This window comes from Tenebrio molitor, chromosome 6 (assembly GCF_963966145.1).
Source record: "Tenebrio molitor chromosome 6, icTenMoli1.1, whole genome shotgun sequence".
Taxonomy (NCBI): Eukaryota; Metazoa; Arthropoda; class Insecta; order Coleoptera; family Tenebrionidae; genus Tenebrio; species Tenebrio molitor.
In genome coordinates, this window is record NC_091051.1 from 4,662,900 (window position 1) to 4,683,124 (window position 20,225).

A 20,225-nucleotide genomic window follows, 5' to 3' on the forward strand; every position below is an offset into this window, starting at 1 on the left:
AAGACGCGATCGCACATTTCCCCTAGACGCGCAGGCGCGATCGCGTTCTCGTCTTAACGTGGTGTTTTTATTTTGATTATCACAGCTGATTTCGCGGGATTTGGGTCGATATTATGCGAAATGCGACTGATAGGGGTGTTTTTGTTGTGTCTGGCGGTGGGCGAAGGTATTTTCTCGAACTTATGTAAGTGACTGTGACATAACCTATAATTTCAGGACAACTGGTAACCTTCGATTTGACCGACTACCAACCGGGGAACAAGACAACGGAGGTGCACAAGGCTTTTGTTAATTTAACCGCGGGTGTGGCGAAAGTTCAGGTAATTAATGTACCTAGCAATGTCGGGTTTTTTGTCATACAAGTCCACGCGTATCGGGACAATGTCACACTCTCCTCCACACGCAAAATGAAGAGTCACACCACCGTCAAGGGTACTAATGTAGGTCTCGTATCGTTCTCTCACGAAGACACGACGTTTTACGTTAAGAACAAAAATGACACCAAAGCTCTGATTGTCATTGTAATCTATGACACCAAAGGTAAATCTGCACGTTCGACAGACAAAAGTTACAGTTTTGGCCAACAGATCCCATACCCGGGGGTTGCAATTTGACTTTCGACACCGAGTACGCACCGTACCAACTCGTTTCTAACACCGACGACTTGATAATCGTTCAAAGTCAGCCGCCGTCAGCTTTTGACTCTAGTTGCGACAAAAACAAGATACAAGTAGACATGTACCACTTATTTTTACACGAGAGCAGCTACGACCAGTCGGGTTATTTCGACGCCGTCGAAAACATGCTCACTGTCGATTCGATCAAGTCTCGCGGGTACAAAGTCACAACTGTCGACGGCTACTACAAGTACAGAAAACTGTACAGCGCGTACAGGGGAGTGGGACAGGTGTTCGCCATCGTCGCGACCCACCACAACAGGAGCTCCGCATACGTCCCCGCAGTCTCGTACGGCTGCGACCTCGCCAACTTTGACGAGAGCTGCTACGGCCCGGTGACCCCTCACTGGAAACTCCTCTGCGCCGTGCTCCTCATCTTCGGTGTCTTCACCAACTTCTTCGGTCACAAATTCTTCAGGATCACTCTGTTCCTGGTGGGTCTCATGGTTGGGGTCTTCGTGACTTACGTCATTTTGTCACTGAGTAACAACCACCTCACGGTAGCAGGTATTTTGCAAGCGTCGACCAATCAACCTAGTATACAGGGTGTTTTAGAAAAAACAACAGTCTCGCTCATTATCGGCTTGATCTACGGGGCGATCTGGCTCGCGATTTGGTGGAAATTCGGCATTCCGATTCTCTCGGCTAGTTTGACGTTTATTTTGGCGGGATTTCTGATGGCGTCGATCGTGTACTACGCAGGCGTCGGTGAGACCCACTTTTTGTGGCCACCCCGTATATAGTAGTGGGATTTTTCAGCCGACTTGAACGTTTTTCACAACAATGTGAATTTCTGGGTGACTTTTGCCTCGATCGTGCTGGCTTTTCACATGATCTGGACCATGTGGACTCTGGAGGGGCACGTTTTTGGGTGCAGCTTCTTAGGGGCGTATGCTTGCGTAGCCGCCTTGAACTACTACATAGGAGGGAATTTGCAATACATCGTTATCAACTCGTTCAGGAGGATCGCGGTCAAGGATTTCAACATGGCGACTGTAGACCCGCCGTTCCAAATTTTGGGTGAGTGTGAGATTCGCCTCGATCATAGATTTGGAGAGGGTTGTTGCAGATATTTCGCAGAGCATTCTGCTGGTGGTGATGACCACTTTTGGGTTTTATTACCAGATGAAAGAACAAAGGGGAAAGCCTCCTTTCCCTCCGAATCGGTACGCCGCCGTTCAAGAAGGGGTGAGCGAGACTACGGCGCTACTGTGGGACGAAGGGGTCCTATATTCTGATATTTAAATGGTGATACTGCATGGATTTTGTAAGACTCTCTATGTTTAGTGAGACTGATAGAATTTTTTATTGTTGAAATAAAAAAATATTTTAGTGGATTACTCGTTTATTATTCCACGAATGCACTATGATTTTTACACATCTAACAGCAAGTTCTAGTCTACATAAAACTTCAATGTATAATTTAAGTTAATCACAGCAACAATAATTTACACGACATTGAATAATACTTGAAATATATCACTATAGACTATTATAAAAAAGATCGGAGTAAGCATTGCGTTTTAGTAACTAAAAACTGCCTAAAAATTTGGTTGTAACACAGTCCATAACATCTATTTAATATTACAAACATGGCTTAAAGTAAGACATACAATTATTGCTATGTAATTATTTTAAGACAGGTAGTTCGGTGGCTATTGCAAAAAAACGCGTACCGTATCGGGTAAATAAAATTCGGCACCATGCCCCGCAAGAATTATTGCAACTGATTGAAACGTCGCCCTGAAGTTGCGCTCACTGCGTCAGAAACGTCCCTCTGTACACTGAAGTCCCGCGTTATTTACACTATTCACAAGTACCCTGCAGTCCGTGGGCCACTGGTTCGCCAGAATCCGGGCAGGTGGCGCTTCGTCCATTAGGAGGACTCCTGGTCGGCGGCGGCGGCGGCCGGGATGACGGGGGGAGTCATGGAGGTTTGCAGAGTCGGGTTGTCCTGGTGCACGAGGATGCTCGGCGGAGGAAACCCGAAAAGTTGAGATCACTGAATCCTCGGCCAGTAGTTGGAGGTGAGGTTGGAGGAGAGGTCGGGCGTCTGGCTGGGTATCTGGACCGGCACGGAGACTCCCGCCGATATCACGCCTGCGAAAACACACAATGAACAAAAGGTACCGAGGTTAAGCGGGGTCTCGAGAGAGAAGGTACCAAACGAAGCTTGCAACCAGAACAACGGTGTCCCCACCCTCGCTTTAGTTCGCACATTATTGAGCGTTCGCCGAGCCGAGAATTGGAAACCACCCTCCGCCACTTTAAACTGATCACGGACAATGAAATTTACGGCGGCGAACCGGGAAAACTGCTAAACTCGCTCCTTTCTATCAGATAACCGACCGACGCTCGTACATGGGATTGCGGCGAGGGCACGAGGGCACCACCTTGCCGCGGCGGGTCCTTCTTCCGAACGAGAATTCCACGGAATAAATGACCAAATATTCCACTAGGATTTTAACGAGTCCATTACAGAAGGTTTTAATTCGCGGCGGCGAACCGCGCTTTTCTGTTTTGGCGTGACGTGAAATAAAAGCACCAATTCAAATCGATCCAATGCTTTCCTCGCAAGAGGTTTTAATTGATTTTTGTTTGCACAAAATTAAAAATTCTCAATTGTTTTTCAGCTTCGCGATACTTTCGATGTGTTCCTTACAGATCTGATTTCACTTTTCTAAACCTCGACATTGTCTCGGTCTCTGAACTTACCACAAAAAGACTCACTTCTACTCTTAATGATATAATCCACTATTTTTATGTCGAGAAAGTTAAAAAAATACTTTATGAATGCGGAATGTCTTTGGAATAAGTTTTTTTCCTTTTTTCAAATATTCTATTTTAATTTTAACACTTTTGTAGCTTTAGAAGAAGGAACCTTTTAATCAGGTTTTAAAGAACTTTTGACGAACATTTCGTTTGCTAAAGCTTCTTTGAAAGTATGAGTATCAAATAAAAATACGAATGTAAATGATTCTTCGTCTTTACTTTTTTTGTCGTTTTTAGCTTTAAAAAGCTTTCAATCAAATCCTACAGTTGTCCTTGTACTTTTGGAGCTTTTTTAAAAGAACTACAGGAAGAATTTTACTTGAGACATTAGGATGATTTGTAGATTATTTTGGGAAAAAAAATTGCAAAATTCTTTTTTCCTGTTCTGTTTTCTCTTTTAGATTGCAAATATCAAATAAAAACGCTAACACGAACAATTGTTGTTTCTTTCCTTTCCAGTTTTTCCTTTTGCAAATATAATTTTTTTTTGAGCTGACGAAGCTCACCACTTTTTCTGTTCGCCGTTCGACAAATTCCGAAAACCCATTTGAAGCATCCGCCGCCCAAATGAATTTTTCACTTGTCAGGTTGATCGAATTTGCGCTTATCAATTGTGGGGGCGATCGCCTGACCCTCCGCCCTCCTCAAAAAACATAAATATTCATCGTTCGATTTGAAATTGAACGCCGGAGGGCGGCGCTCGGCGAAACCTCGCTTTATAAAGAAAACATCTTGGCGGCGAAGTTGGTGGATTAAAAATACATACCGGTTCCGGTGGAGGCAGGTACTGAAGTGGGGGTCGTCCCGGAGGCGTACGACGGGTGAGTGGTCGGCTGGGCGTGAGCCACCGCCGGATTGCAAGCCGTGGCCCTCGAGTTGTACGAAGAACTCAAAGAGTGCAGCGGATCGTGAAACATGTACGGATAACCGGTAGCATCGCGCTGCTGGAGACAACTGCTGCTCAGGCCCCCCGACATCGAGCTGGAAAAAAAAAGACGATTTCATGAGCGCCACTCCCCACGAAACTATCTCGTTTCCAGATTAAATCCGGGGCGAATGCTTCGCCGTTATTGGGAATTAGGCGCTCTTCTACTTAACGACTCGTCGTGGTAATTGTGTTTCGGAATTTGAGACATGCCTCCAGTTTCTAAGTTCCGTTTACGGTGCTTGACATGAATGTTCGCGAATTCCTCCCGGGCCCTACAGCTGGACTTTCTACCTATTTAATGAGGCAAGAGGATCCCGACTACCACCGGGATTCCACACAAGAAAAAAATAAAACAGTTTTTTTACTAACTGGCTGAGGTTAAAGCACCGCTAGTTGACAGTCTATGATGAACAGTCGACGGAAAACTCTTCGTAGCGCAAAACATTAACCGGTCACATCAGTTAGCGCTGATGGTTTAAGCTGGTAGTGCAGACAGTGTTTGACAGTTCACAGTTTGAATGGGAATGTAGTCAGTTTTTGAGGTTTGGCGAAGAATGAAGATCGATTGTTGAGTTTGAAGATGTAAAAATGATAAACAACTAACGAACTAACCTCACACTATGACGTTTCTGCACGTAGTTGCCAACCTAACCTATCAAATATATTACAGTGTTGTCACGTCTATACCTGAGAAATCTTTGAATAAATTTACTTATTCTTTTTATGCTATTTTTAAATGTCTTGATTATGTGGATTCATTTTCCAATAATATTGATTTTGGTTTTATTTCTCTTTCATTTACTTACCTACCCACCGAATGTCAAATGTCAACTGCTAACTCCAAGAGTGTCAACATTGAACAGTGAGTTTTTGCGGATGTGAAATGTCATGTATTACTGGTGTATTTTAAAAGAAAAGTGTCTTTATAAAGAAACAAATTGAACAAGTGACATTGTCTTGGTTTGGAGTTTAGTAAAAATTGGCGTGGTCGCAAACGTCCTTGGTAAGATACCGGGTGATTTTAAACGAATGTGACTTTTTCATAGGTTGGTAATATTATTGTTGCTTATTCTGCTTTTTAATGTGATAGTTGACATAAACATAGGCGTCCTCGCCTATTTAACACCATTTATTAATACATAAAATGTCAAAATGATTAAGGTATCAAGTTTGCCAAAATAATTTATGCAAAATGTTCCCAACTTAAGAAAAAAAGTCACAATCATTTAAAATCACCCGGTAGAAGTGAGCAAGAAGGACTGTTTGAGTTGGCAATAAAATTAAGAACATTTTTTATTTGACTATTTGCAACAGTGCAACCATATATCTTTTGTTGGTTTATTTGACAGATATCTGACGTATGAACGACAAAATGGTAGGTTATGAGAGTAAAAATTAACGGCAAAAAGAAATTAAACTTGCAATATGAAAAAATTAATGAAAAGAAATATTCGAAGTGCCCCCCATTTTACTCTAAATATAATTAGGTTCTCGAACAGATTCACCAGCACGTTTAATTTAATTTGAAATGTCAAATGTTACTTGTCAGTGATCGGGCTGTCAGTGTCAAGCCGTCAACAACCGGAAGTAACTCCAGTTGCACCATTTAAAAATAAAAATCAGGATTACCAACTCAAACGGTTGTTTTTGATCAGTTTGTTGTAGATGGACAAAGAGACAATGAATATTTTTTGGGTTAAACTGTCAGCAGCGGGCTTTCGCCCTTGTCCCCACTAGCTGTGGTAGTGCGTGTAGAGAGCAGCGGGTGATTTTTTTGGCCCCCGAATTAGCATCCAGCCAGAGCTCCCCCAGCTATCAGTTATCTGGCATCGGAATCCCGCATAAACAAAGGTGTCTGTCGGAATCCGAGCGACGTGACGTGCTCGCAGCGGTCACGTCATGTCGGCGGCCCGCCAGAGGATTAGGCTGTCGTCCTGGACAGGCCGAATCCCTCCACTTAGCCCCAGCAGGGGTCTCGGTCCCCGAGCGTCTCGCTCGTCGCTACCGTCGCTCACCTGTACGTGTCGGCCATGGTGGCGATGGGCTGGGGTATGGACGAGTACATGGAGTTGAATCCGGAGTTGATGGGGAGGCGTCCGGCCGACGCCGGCGGGCTGACGGCGCCCACCTGGTCCACGGCCCTCCGCTGGTTGCGCAGCTTCTCCTCGCGACGCCACTTGGCCCTCCGGTTGCTGAACCAGACCTGGGGGGAGAGGCCGAGTTAGAGGGGCGATTAATCTGCGGCGACGTTTATTCGCCGGGTGAAAAATGACAATTCAACTTGTTTCCCCGCGGAGATGTGATCTATGTACGGTGGGCATTTCTTTTATTTATGTGGCAGGGCGATGACATGGCCAATATTGCGTGGTCGTTTGCGTTAGACACGCTCGACGGACGACGGTTTTTGCACATTTTGTGTGCCGGCCTTGTTCGCAGTGCTCAAACGAGCTGGTTAATTGTCTTTTTTGCGAGCACGTGCGCACGATGATGCCGCCACGCGATAATTGGGACGGAGATGAATTCCGAGACGCATCAAGAGGGACTACCCAAAAACGGGACTTATCGTCGAGCTCCACGAACTGACGGCTAAGGAATGGAAACGCACGCCTCGCTGGGCCGATGCGAAGACGCGAAGCATCGAGAAGTGGTGCAAAAAAAAATTGCAATTTACCTACTCCACACCAAAAGGCTCGAGCGTCTCAAGTCCGAAGTTTCGAAAAGATCAAAAAGATACATCGAGTCCAGAAGGATTTCAGTCTGGCAGATTTTCAGAAGATCTTTCAATAAAGAAGAAAGGGACGTAACGGTGTTGGAAAATGAAGAACAAATGAGTTGGAAAAGAATTTTGAAGGGCACAAGATGAGGATGAGGTGAAAAAGAACTGTTCCAGTAGGTAATGTGTTCTGAAGTTGAAAGAAGTAAATCTGGTTGGAAGGTCAGAAGATTAGAACTTCTAAACCAGAAAAATACTTCAGTCAAATAGTGAATTTTTTTTAGATAAAAATGACCTCCGAGATGTACCTATAGTCCATTTTTTTAACAATTGTCAATGTCAAAATTCCCTCAAAGACCCGGCTGTACCACCCTAAAACCTTTCGTTTCGGAACATCCCTATCGTAAAACTTCCCTAGATCAGATTTGAGGCCATCTCAATAATTTTCAAAAGTCAGAAAAGTTTCAGGCGTAAGCAAATTTTATACCAAAAGACAAGAAATAAAGACGATAATGAAATGACATTGAAAAATACAACTGAAGATATTCAGTAACGTAAGCGTCTTTACATCAAAATGGCTGACATAGAATTGACGTTTAACTTTGCCAACCTAATAAGCATCAAATTACTATGGGCTCATACCAACATGACAACACTTTGACAATTGTTTTAAAGAAAAAATGAACTATTCGAGGATCAAGATTTTGGCAAAAGTTGGCAAAACCGGAAACAAAGAAACTAAACCAAGAAGACGGAAAATTCTTAGCCCGCAAGCTCCAAAAGGAAGATTGAAATTTGGTTAATGGAGGTGCTGAAAGGAATTTTCAAAGAAAAATATGAAAGATTGTCCCTTGCAGTGAATTTTTACAATTCAATACAAATTTATTGTTCGAACTGATCTTATTGTCATATTTTTCTGTATTAAATACTGACATTCTGAGAAACAAAGTCAATTCTTAGATTTATTCGCACAACTGTTCACTTCACATGTCCAAGTTTCAGTCCACAGATATAGTATAATTCAGAATAAGTGGCATCGCGGTAGGCGTTGATTTTCTAAAGTGAGCTTTATGTTATGTCCAAAAATTTACTAAACATGTGAAACCGTCATTACTTTATTCTGAGGTTATGCGTTACATAATTTTGACATGGTTTTCACCCACAGTAGAGATAACCCCCAGGCAAATAATACACTTTTCGTAAATAAAACAAGGAAATTCCAAATACTTATAACAAGAAAATAAACACAAAACGATTCCAATGATAATATCAAGGCCAAATTAAAAGCGAAGGTTACCTACAGCATCGAAACTAGGGTATTATTAGCAAGGGTCTTGCTGCCAACGTAAATTTGAATTTCCAGCGCCTACCGCGATGCCACTTATTCTGAATTACTTATAATATACATTAATTTTTTTATAGACGTATTTTTGATGCTTCCTGAGAACTTGAAGGAAATTAAGCATTCTTCTAAAAAAATTCTCTTTTCGTCTTTTATTCCAAAATTAAAATTCTCTTTTCTTTAGGTGCGTTCATTATTTACGCAATTTTAACAATAATTTAAAAGTGGGCTGTGGTTTTGTCTCTCTTTTATTATTAACATTAACTCTCTTTTATTATTCAACAAACGAAGCTCTTTTTAGTTCGTATGCTTTGACATTTCCTTTAGATACATAACCTCACTTTGATCATGTAAATTCAATAATTACTTTGAAGCAGTGATTTGATTGTTATTGCATTAAGAAAACCAGGAAATCATCGATCTTTCTAAATGACGTTTGACGTTTCTGGTTTGACAGTTGATGAAGCGGCGCCATACGTTAACGGAAACAAAAGCAAACAGTAGACCATAGATTTTTTTTTTGGACGCTTCCTACATCAACGTGTTAAAAAACTGAAGATATTTCCAAACTACAGTCTTAAATATTTTTCTTAAATGTCATCTTCAAATCTGAATTCGCAAGTCAGACAAACATCTGAATTCTCATCGTGATTCTTTCGCTTTTAAAGCTTTAAAAATATCATAAAATGTTTCAAAAATCTGTAATTTACAGAATATTTGAAAATAGCAAATGTTGACGTTTTAGGTTGTATTTTTTTTTTTTAATATGTATAATCAAATTCCAGTATCTTGGGGCCAGGCAAAGACCTACTTTTTGTATTATTGAGACAAAGATTTAATTTTTCTTTTATGGAAATTTTTGGCCCTCAAAACTGAAAAATCTTATGACATTTTTCAAAACCCCCTAATTTAAAAAATATCTTTGGAAATGTTTTCCAATTTACTGCTTTGTTTATTATTTCCGATAAACTTTCAAAATTCCTTTCCTTTCCAACTTGAGTTTGTTCCACAAATTGTAATTTTTCAATAAATAAATTCTTTAAAATGTGATATTCAAATTCATTTTTAGCGGTTTTGTTGACGAATTTTCCAAATTTTTAATTTAGTCATGGTCATATTTCTCTTCTTCAAGACATGTATTTAGAAAAAAAAATGAAAATTTCATAAATCATATTTTTGACGCGTCCTAACAGAACAAATTTTCAGATAACTTTCAGTCATACTTCCATTTAGAATAAAGACAACGATGACGTTTTTACATTATTGTAGCTAAACCCCATCTCCAAATAATAGTATATTATTACGTAAGCAAGTAAAGAAGGTTTTTTAGCCACGAAAATGAAGATTGCCACACGAGCCTAAGGCGAGTGCATGTAAGCATTTGAGTGGATAAAAATCTTTACTTGCGAGTATAATACTATAGTTTATCTACGATCCAATATACAAAAAAAAAATCCTAGTTCAATATTTTTAAATTTTAATGTTTGTTTTATTACCATGACTACGTTCTTGTATTTGCTTAATTGTCTATGTTACTGCGCTTACTGCAAACTCTTACCAAAATGACAATGGTGGAAAAATAGAAATTCCAATATTTCTAAGTTTGATTGGTCCAAATCCCGATGGATAAAACATCCTATCAATTTTTCACATCAATAATGTTGCTTTTATCTGATGATCGTAGATAATAAATATTTTGATTTTTCATTGTATCATACCTAGCTCCCCATTGTGTTCCCTTTGTTGAAAAGTCAAAAAAAGTCCATTTTCATTTCTTCAACATTAGGACATTAGGTACGTTTGTTTTTTTTTATTTATTTAATTGAAAGTGGCGAAGAATGTGTAAAATGATTTTTGTAAAAAATTATGTTGAGTGGAAGCAAAGTACATAATTGAAAAAGTAAAAAAATCAGTAAACAGTGAACTAACTGAAAGATATTACCTAAAGAAAAAACTAATTTATTAGAAGCTGACATCGTTGATTAAAATTTTTCCCGGGAATAAATATTGAAACATTTGAATAAAACAAAACAGCGAATTTATTTTTTGAGGATTGATGAAAGGAAGTTCCTTTTTTCACATAGATAATCAACCCGCACAACGTGTCCTGAAAAGCGATGTTTTCAATTTTTATTTCTAGTCCACACAACTCCGACTCGTCTTTTGAAGCCTTTCCATCCCACCGGATGGTGATATCTCTCAGGTAAGTTTTTCAAAACACAAAACTCCCTAATATCATGACTTATTAACCAGTTGGGAAGTTGCGAAACTTTTCGCCTTCTATTGGAAAACTTGTCTCAATTCAGGCAGCGAGAAACCGATCGGCCGACTTTCATGCCGCCTAATAAACATCACACTCGACATCGTCCGAGTTAATCCGCGACGTGATCCCGACCTCCACACACTCGCCTCAATTTAAGCGAAACGCGATCTCATCTGAATAAAGTCGGAAAACGCTCCGGTGGGAAAATTCGCGATGAAAATGAGCAGAGAGCGATCGGTGCGGATTTGGCGTAACGTTGTGCAAAAATACGAGCGTAAACACATCCGATTCAGGTTTGGCACTCAGCGTGATCAATACCAGGGACCAACGAAGCTTGAAAACATGCGTCAACACCGTGCGGCTCGAATTCGGCGGAGGCAGCCTCTATTTGCCGGGGAGCGAACCGCCGCCGCCGCCGCCGCCGCTCCCGCTGGGTACACACTATTTACATGCAATGATAAATATTATGACGTGAAAGATTAGAGGAGGCCCGAGTCGAGCACTTAAACGTCATATTGAAAGCGAAGCACATTATTAAGCGGTACGTGTGTGCTGTTTGCCGAGAGTCTTATTGGGGCCCCTCAAAAGAAACCAAATAAGGGCAATGTGCAAATAACGAATTTTGCGTCAGGAATCAAAAGATACTCCACAAAAGTACGTAATCATTTCATGTTTCTAAACTCGTCCTGTTTATGTTCACATAAAAGGCACGTTTTACAGCTTTCAGTTGATGAAAAGCCTGTCTGTAATTTAGATAAAGTATCCATGCGAGTTGCGCCATTTTGCTTTTCATTCACCATCCACGTTACTTATCCAAATTGCACCGCTCTCCTGTAAAGACCCGCACCACCGGGAACTTTGATTCCTCCCGGAGATATTTAATTAACGCACTCTTACCTAAACTAAGTTCCTACTGATTTTTGCAAAAAAAATTGTTACCTGGATACGTGCCTCAGGTAATCCAATTTTCTCGGCAAGGCGCTCCCTGGCGAACACGTCGGGGTAGTGCGTGCGCTCGAATTCTGCAATAAACGATTCATGAGAAGGACACCACACAAAGTACTGATTAACAATGGAAATAAAAGTAACCAATAAGACTCATTTCTATCCTCTAGATCTGCCTTGGTTAGAAAAGTCACGCATTTTAACACTTGATACCCACCTGGGGTCATCGCTGACCCCGACCATAGAAAAATCGAAAGCAAAACTATAGTTTAAACTACGCTTCAGTATGGTAGTCACTCCTTGACGTCAACGAGAACTCTGTTTGACATAAATTTCAACGAGTTCTTGAGATAAATCAGTTTATTCTCCCTAGGGTACGAATGGACCCCTGGAAGGTCTACGTTGTTATAAAATGTACCCTTGAATTTTTTCACTTTACTTTCTTGAATTACTTTTTTTTTTAACGTGAAACAACCAAACTTTGTTGCGCATTCACCTGTAAGAAGTGGCAGTTCCAGCAACAACAAAGGAAAACAGAAAATGTATTTTATTTTTTATTTGTAAAGAAAACAAAAATAGCATCATGTGGAGTTTATTAAGGTCTCTTTTATTATGATTTCTGTGAATTAAAAATCTTCTTTTAGAAATTAGAATCTTTTGTAGAAAATTCGTTATTGTTTTTAATAAAAAGGGTTGTTATTGTACCTACGATATATTTCTGAATATCAGAACTCAGAAATATGAGTCTGTCTATTTGTACCTACACTTTCTGGATGATACATTCTCTTGAAATAATTCAAACGCGATATTATGGTGTTGGGTCAAATTTGACCCTTGATTTTACATGGTGAGAATTAAGAAGGAAAATGCATTTTCGCATCAACAAAATCAGAGTAACATATTATTTTACGTAAAAAAATTAAAAATTTTGTTTTCAGGACTTTGGGAATTTCCGAAGACAGAATCTTTAACGCCAAATAACTCATAACTTGCCAAATATGATATTTCTCATGTTGAAATACTAGAAATGATTTGGTCTTGTTGATGCTAACTGACTTCGTGAACAGAATATAATTTTTCATTGCAAAATTCAAATTTCTCGAATTGAAAATTAGTTTGGAAAACACAAAACAGCTTCTGGAATTAGTTCGTACGCTTATTCATGGCTTGAGACGTCTATTCACGTTTAGTATTAGTCATTTTGCTCTTTTATACTTGGTGGGTATTTTACTGCTTAATAAGGATTCTTTTTTTTTCAGTTTTTGTCTGGAATATGTTTCATTTGTTGAAGTTTCAACGAAAAACGATTTAATAAACTTTCCGAAACTTGTAGTGCTAATTAGCTCATACATAAAGGAAAATCTGGAGTAAAAGAGAGTTGGGCAAGTTCTGGAAAACTAAACCGATTCTTAGATTAATTCGTACTCGTCTTAACCTCACTTATTGTCCAATTTACTTTTTGTAGACACATTTTTGGAGCTAACGACACTTCTAGTCTTTAATCACCATTTATCTTAAGAAGATTAAAGTGTTTGGTAAAGAAGGTTCAATAAACAAAGTGAAGATAATGAAAGAGGAATATTTTATATCATACTTTTTTTTTGGTCTCGTCTATTCAAAAATTAGATTTCTCTTGTCGTTACGTCCATTCATTATTTATTCAATTTTAGCAATTATTATGTGTTATTTATTGGCAAAATTGTTCAAATCCGTGTTTTTTGTTTCCTTTTTTGTGAAACCCACATTTTGGAGTTATCCATTTTAACAGATGTTATTTATGCAGATTGAAGAAAATATTATTTTACGTTAAAAAAATTAAAACTGTTCTAAGAACAACAAATTACTTTATGCGAATAAATCTCCGTTTCAAACTGAACACAATATGCTAACCGTGGAGGGTTGACTTTTCCTATTTATTAGAGCAGTCGGGGAGTGACAGAGATCCAATTTGGGTCCCTCGCTCTTGATTACATTTCTCACTGACTCTGTCAAATTACAATTCATATACATATTTAAGCAAATGATTTTTACATCGTTACTCATTTTTATTGCAGCACCAAAAAAAATGTATTTTTAAAAATTCCCAAAAGAACTTAGGACCAATTAATTATAAGTTGTCACGAAATCGTCCCTTTTTCGCTTTCTTTTAACAAGTTCAGGTCTAAAACACATGTTGAATTGTTTTTGTGATTGCTGTAGTGTTTTGGGGACGCCACAAGGCCCCACTCTAGGTCCGGTTCTTTTACCCAGATATATCGCATTTTCAAAACCATCACTAAAGCATGATTTTTTTTGTGCGTTACCTTTTTCCAGACTATCGATCTGCTCGTTGGTGAAGGAGGTCCTGTTCCTCTGGAGCTTCCTCTTGAGCCGGAGCCTCAGCTGGGAGTCCTCGTCTCCCGAGGAGTTGTGTTCGGAATTGCCATCGGACGTGTTCTCGTGCATCGCGTCGGCTGGAATAAGAAAACATTCGTGTGAAGGGTCGGTGTGTTTTTTCGTCGTTTTGTTGTTATTGTTGGGGTGTTTTCATTAAAAACATGGCCGCGATTCGGGAATTGGCCAAAAACGGAGCGCGTGTGTTAGTCGAGGAACTCCGGCACCAGGGAAGTTAACGTCTCTCCGTCGTGCATTTCCCACCCTGTGTGCGCGTCCCTATTTACTTCCGCTTCTGTAAACTCCACCCCATTTCATATCCACCCTCGCCATTTCATTCTCCTTGTTTTATTTCATCTTCTGATCCTATTCCCTCTCCCTCCCTGTTTATGTTTTCCACTGACGAATCTCGCAACGAGCCGAATTTGCATAATTTTAGATTTCGGCGATTTTTTCCCGGCGGATCAGCGATCGCTTTTGACCGCCGCCGCGGGGGCGGTGTCGTCACGCCGGCCAACTTCGGCCTTAATCAGGTTCTTGTCGGGAATTGTTTTCCGGCCGGATCGCTCCGGAGGGTGTTTTTTGCGAATTTTAATGGAGCCGGGCCTGGCTTGTCGAGTGTTACGATGAAATTTACCGCTAACACAATTACCGGTTTAGATTGGGCAGCAAAAGTTCACTCGCACGGAAGTTATGTTCATTTTGAAACGACCGCCCCCTGCAAACTAAATTATTTTATCTTTCCTGCCTCCCTCGGCCTCCGCGGGATCGCCATAAAGGACGCTCACCTACGAACCGAGCGATTTTATGGCGCGGTCGTTGCCCACTTTTTCCAACAGAAACCGCTTCCACGGGGTAATTAATCCCCAGTTTTCGATTCCACTCCCTTCTCCACGATTCCTCCGCACCGGGAGGAAAGAGAAACTGTTGGCGAGAGAGCAACAGGATTCGACAAATTTCATCAAAGGACGAATCGAATGGTCATAACTAAGGCTGGAATGGTCGTCGTGAAAGCAGTTTTTGGACTTCGCAAAGGAGGAATTTGTTGTTGGAGAACAGTTTGTTCAGGATCATCATCCTGTCAAACATTTCGTTTTAGCTTTACTTTCGAGAATATTTAGGAGAACGAACCAAGTTCTTTTATCGGCGAATCGTCTTTAGGTGGATTGATTTTAAATGATTCTTATGATAAATTGCTCCTTAAAAGAACAAGAGACTCTTCTTTAAAAAAGAAATCCAATTAAAAAAGTCGACAAATTATCCAGGGAAAAATCTATTATTTAGACAGTAAGTTTCTGAGTCGCGGGTTTTTGATAACAATTTACACAAGAAGAATTGCTTCTTGGTGCAACAGTTTCGCAATACTTTTCAAAATGTTCTGTCGCATTTACCTTTGTTTCATAATACGTAATGTATTCTCAAAAACAATCTTTTTTAGTTCATTCCTTTTAAGTATGAGACAAAAATTCATTTAAAATTAGAAGAATATTTTTTGAAGGAATGATTTATGGAGAAATTCATCGTAAAGAAGTAATTTGTAAATAAATACCAACTATCTTCAAATTCTTCAGAATCTTCCTAAAACAGTTTCTTCTAAGTAAAGCCAAATATTATTATTGAGGGTAAGTTACTGGAAAAATAAATATTTAGAAAAATACTTCCTTGGTTGTGTTGGAAAGAGAACTGTCTTTAGAAGATTTTGAAAAATAAATGTATTATCGTCCGATAATCAAAAATAAATTTTCGATTAAGCAAAGAGTTATTTAGAATAGAAGGATTAAACAGTTCCTAGAAAAAAACATCGTCTAATTGCGAAAGAGATTTTTTTTTTTATTTGACAGAAATTTACTTAGAAGAAGTGCTTCTTGGTGGATGATTTTTAATGAAACAATTCAACAATCTAAAAATATTATACACAACATTTTTTTAAGCTTCCTTGTAAATAAATCAATGCATTTGAAAAAATGTTAACTTAGAAGAATTTCTTCTTGGTCGAACGTTTTACAGGAAATACTTTTCAAAAGGTTCCATTTTATTTCCTCTTATTTCATTTAATGCATCTTCACGAAGAATTTTTCTAAAAGGGTTTTTTGAGATAGATTTATCAGCAGTATTAGAAAAAAATTTACCTAGAAGAATATTTTTTGAAGGAGTGTTTTATCTCGATTAATTCCCACGCACCTACATCAAACCTGCGTGTTCAGCCAATCAGAGCGCTTGCTTTCATCAAATCAAAAATGTTTATCGCGGTAAAAACGTCCTGCTACTCTGTCATCTGTCAAAAGTGATTAAAATTGCATGCTACTCCTGTCAGATTTTCAAATTGTTTTTAGTAATTGTGTTTTTAATAACTGTAGGTCTTATAAATAAATAATTAACCTTAATGTTTGTATTCTGGAATTAATCTTGCCAAAAATAACACGACCTAATTTTTTGTATCTGATAAATTTCCCAATTTTCGCTTAAACATTTTTGCTTCAGACAAATTTACGAGTTGAATTTGGGCATTTTTATTCAAAGGTTAAACCCTTGAGGTAAAGCTCTCAGGCTTCTGGTTAGGCCCGAGAGCTTTAGCTCGAGGGTTTAACCTTTGAATAAAAATGCCCAAATTCAACTCGTAAAATTGTCAAAGCAAAAGTTTTTCGTGAAAATGAAAATTGTATCCAATAAAAAATTTAGGTCTTGTTATTTTACCTTCGATAATTAAATGCAGTGTCTACAGATTCTAAAAATTAATCTTTCTTGAAAATGTTTCTTCTAGGTAAATCATTGATATTTATCAAAAATTATTCTTGAGGATCAGTTACCCAAAAATTTTATTTAGAAGAATTATTTCTTAGTTGTTTCAGATAAAATAAACTACCTATCTCAAGAAGATTCTGATAAATACATTTATTATCTCCGATGTTTTTATTTTGCATTAAAAAGAGAATCTTTTTGGACGAGTTCTTGTGCACGCAATTATGGCACCTAACAGAAATTTACTTAGAAGAATTGCTTCTCAGTAGAATGATCTTTGATGAAATGAATTTAGCAATGAAGCAATGAAGAGATTTTACAATATAACAATCCTTTGAAGAACTTTTTTAAATAAGTGTTTTTGAAAAATATTTACTTAGAAGAATTGTTCCTGACAAAATGCTTTCGAAAGAAATGCATTCAATGAAATGTCTCTCTTTACATTTTGATAAAAATTAAAAAAAAAACCAGTCCTAGACTGTGAAACAAATTTTTTTTACTTTGCTTTTCTTGAGGTAAACTAATCAGCTCAGAAAAATTGCTTCTTGGCAGAATAATTTATGAAGAAATTTATTCAACAAGATATGTACATCGTTTTTTTTAATGTCTCTTTTAATTTCGTTTCGAATCTCTTCCAAAAGCTCTCCTAGGGAAATTTGCTTAGAAGTTTTGCTTCTTGCTTTCTTTGGAACGTCGCTCCAGCAAAATCTTTCCGATTCCGAGCAAGAACAATGTTTTTTTTATAGTACGTTTTGGATTTTTTTTGTAATTTCTTGCAATTTTATTTGGGGGAATCCCGTTCCTCGCTCGAGCAGCCCCGGCCTTTGCCGCTCCCTTAATCACATCCACCCTGCAGAGCCTCCCTTAATGGCATTCGTACGCAATATCCGGTGATAATAATTTAGGATATTAATGAGCGTCCGCGCCGTGTAATTTGCAATGCGCATCGAATTTAATTCGAATGTAGAAGTGCAAACAGAAAATGCATGTTGTTTGCACATCACGATAATTTATGAATGAACGTTACGGTTTTTGATTAATTAAATTCGGTTTATTTTAATTGGTCCGTCTATGTTTTCGTGCGAATTCACTTTTCCGGCCGGCGAAAATAAACACCGGTTAAAATTACGGTTTTACACAAATATGAGCGCAGCCGATTTAATTAAACAAATCTCGAAAAATTCACCTCGCTTTTGCAGGTCGTCTCTGGAAATCTGGGCGGTGAGGGCGGCGGGGGCCGGCGGCAGGCTGAGGTGGGGCGCCGCGGGGGCGCCCGGGTACCAGGCCCAGCCGGGGGTCTGCCCGTTGAACATCCTCAGCTTGTCGTAGACGCTCTCGTTCTGGGCCGACGCTTGTTGCTCCTTCTGCGAGGCAAGGTTCCGCAGCACTCGGTTTATGGACGAGACCTGGAACATTGGCGGCGGTGGAGATTTTGTGGGAAAAGTGCGCATGCAAACAATGCCGATGCCAGATGCAATACTGTGCAACTCACGCACTACAAACACCCTAACTGGCTTATCCCTATCCCTGGATGGATGTTATTATGGACTATTCTTCGCGGCTAACCAAGTGGAAGCACAACACCTCGTCACTGTACGTCACCAACAGGCGGACTTTTCTTGGGGTAGCGCCGCTCCCCGTGCTACCCCGTTGCCGCAAATTCACCAACCGGATTAAATCGAAACCGTTTTTTGGAAACTCTAATTCTATTTAAAAAAATCACACATAATTACATAAAACGCGTTCAAAAGCTCTGGCTCAAGAAAATGTTCACAAAAAAAAAAAGAATTGCAGAGTAGAAGTGAGTCTTTTTGTGCTGAGCCCAGAGATTGAAGACCGAGGCGAAGTTGAGGTCAGCAACTGGGACATATTCGAAACATTAGACAATCCTGAATTTGTTGCTAAACGAGGAAACAATGTCCTTTTTAATATTTAATCCTAATGGAAAACAACAATGTGGGAGCGTTAATCACGTACTGTTCGCATTTATTCCATCCCGTTTCCATTTGTATTTTGAGCTAATTTGGTTCGTAATTTAGCATTGCATTAAAAATTAAAAACAAACATTTGTTGTGTATCAACCGTCTGCATGTGTAATGTATTGTTGGTTGCATACTTCCGCAAACGAATCGATCGTTAATTAGGTTTTTTCCGTGGACTACCCTATCAACCCCTTCGTCATTTATCTGGGTGATCGAGCCTCGCAGGGAGTTTTTCTTCGGTCGTGCAAACCCGTCCGTAATCAGCGCCTCTTTGACATCGTCCTGCATCTGGCGTGATCAGTCAAGTGTCCGGGCGTCGGGTTCCGGTGGCCTCCGATAAAATCATCAATTAGTCCGTTCCTGCGCAAACACAATGGTCGTCGCCGCGGCGGCTGATTCCAGTTTTAAATCGCCGTCCGCCAATTAGGGTAATGAAATAAATGTAAATGTATGTAGAGCATGCGGCATTGTGGGGCCACATGTCATCGAGTGCCCCCTGTCTCTGACAGGGCAGATCGAGGAACCGATATCCGGTGGATTTGCGAAAACCGCTTCACATCATCCGGTTTGCGTCGCACGTCATTATGCCGTCCACTATCGAGAAAGGGAAAAAGGGAAAATGTGGGGGGCGCGAGAGAGGGAAGAATTTTTTTGAATAGGATCAGCTAAGCGTGTTGTACAATTCGTGTTCGGTCATATGTGAAATAGCCCGGCTCGTGGATGAGGGACAACCACTGCCGGGATGTCTCCTCTCGGTAATAATGCGAATTTCAAAATGAACTCGAAAGAAATTTATCGTAAAATGTAATTGAATTGCGCCGTATTAAATTGTTCAATTTATGAAACCACAGTGATTTCCCTTTCGACAAGCCGCTCCATTCTCCTCGGGCACTCCCCCGGGACAATGCCTCCTTGATGGTAATAACCGCCTAACTCCCGACGCTTTAAATTATAAAACACCCGATTGTGGCGGCGAACTCACTCTTTTCCCGAGGTGCCCAACAAATCGACCAATGCAAATACACTTTCCCGACGAGACCGCACCGGATCTATCCTGTGGAAAGTGCAAATGCGCTCGCAGGTGCCACCCTTTCCACCAAATCAACCCCAGATCTTGGTGCACCCCATTAAACCATCACTTTTTACGTCTCAAATTATTTGACAATCGGCCAATGTTTTGCGAGTTTGTCGATAGAGGGCGCCAAATATGTTGTACTGAAAGTGTTTTAAATCTGTTTTAAAAATATCAATAACTAAACCTTGTCGTATTTTTGACTTATTTAAATTTTTAACTTGTTCAATTGACGAAAAAACGTGAAATTGCTTGGAGTAAACTCATGGAAAAATTCATGCTAAATGCATTACGTGTTGGTATCACTGATTAAACTAAAATTAGTAAACCAATCACAAACACGCACTGTCCAACAACATAACCTCTTTTGTTCGGAATTTTGTTGATCCAGGTTTTGTTGTGAAAAACTGTTTTTGTGA

At 39.6% G+C, this 20,225-nt stretch overlaps 2 protein-coding genes across 6 annotated transcripts in view; one reads left to right on the plus strand and one right to left on the minus strand.

The window, feature by feature from the left end:
• The first annotated feature begins 6 nt into the window (after window positions 1–6).
• LOC138132396 (transmembrane 7 superfamily member 3-like) lies at window positions 7–2,014 on the plus strand. 3 transcript variants are annotated; one of them, XM_069049870.1, is made up of 6 exons: window positions 7–166; window positions 217–540; window positions 588–1,184; window positions 1,233–1,385; window positions 1,437–1,697; window positions 1,747–2,014. In XM_069049870.1, the coding sequence occupies exons 1-6, from the start codon at window positions 121–123 to the stop codon at window positions 1,920–1,922; spliced, it is 1,557 nt and encodes a 518-aa protein (XP_068905971.1). In that variant the 5' UTR covers window positions 7–120; the 3' UTR covers window positions 1,923–2,014. The 3 variants fall into 3 exon arrangements, with proteins under 3 accessions (XP_068905971.1, XP_068905970.1, XP_068905969.1); XM_069049869.1 differs by having other exon boundaries at window positions 588–1,177; window positions 1,223–1,385; XM_069049868.1 differs by having other exon boundaries at window positions 588–1,385.
• Window positions 2,005–20,225, minus strand: part of toy (twin of eyeless) — a 38,477-nt gene continuing 20,256 nt past the window's right edge. For all 3 annotated transcript variants that reach the window (XM_069049872.1, XM_069049873.1, XM_069049871.1), the window contains exons 5-10: window positions 17,939–18,158; window positions 13,944–14,093; window positions 11,635–11,717; window positions 6,393–6,580; window positions 4,216–4,430; window positions 2,005–2,777 (exon numbers count right to left, since the gene is read on the minus strand). In XM_069049872.1, the coding sequence (XP_068905973.1) occupies window positions 2,677–2,777; window positions 4,216–4,430; window positions 6,393–6,580; window positions 11,635–11,717; window positions 13,944–14,093; window positions 17,939–18,158 (957 nt within the window). In that variant the 3' untranslated portion in view covers window positions 2,005–2,676. The remainder of the gene's footprint in view (window positions 2,778–4,215; window positions 4,431–6,392; window positions 6,581–11,634; window positions 11,718–13,943; window positions 14,094–17,938; window positions 18,159–20,225) is intronic.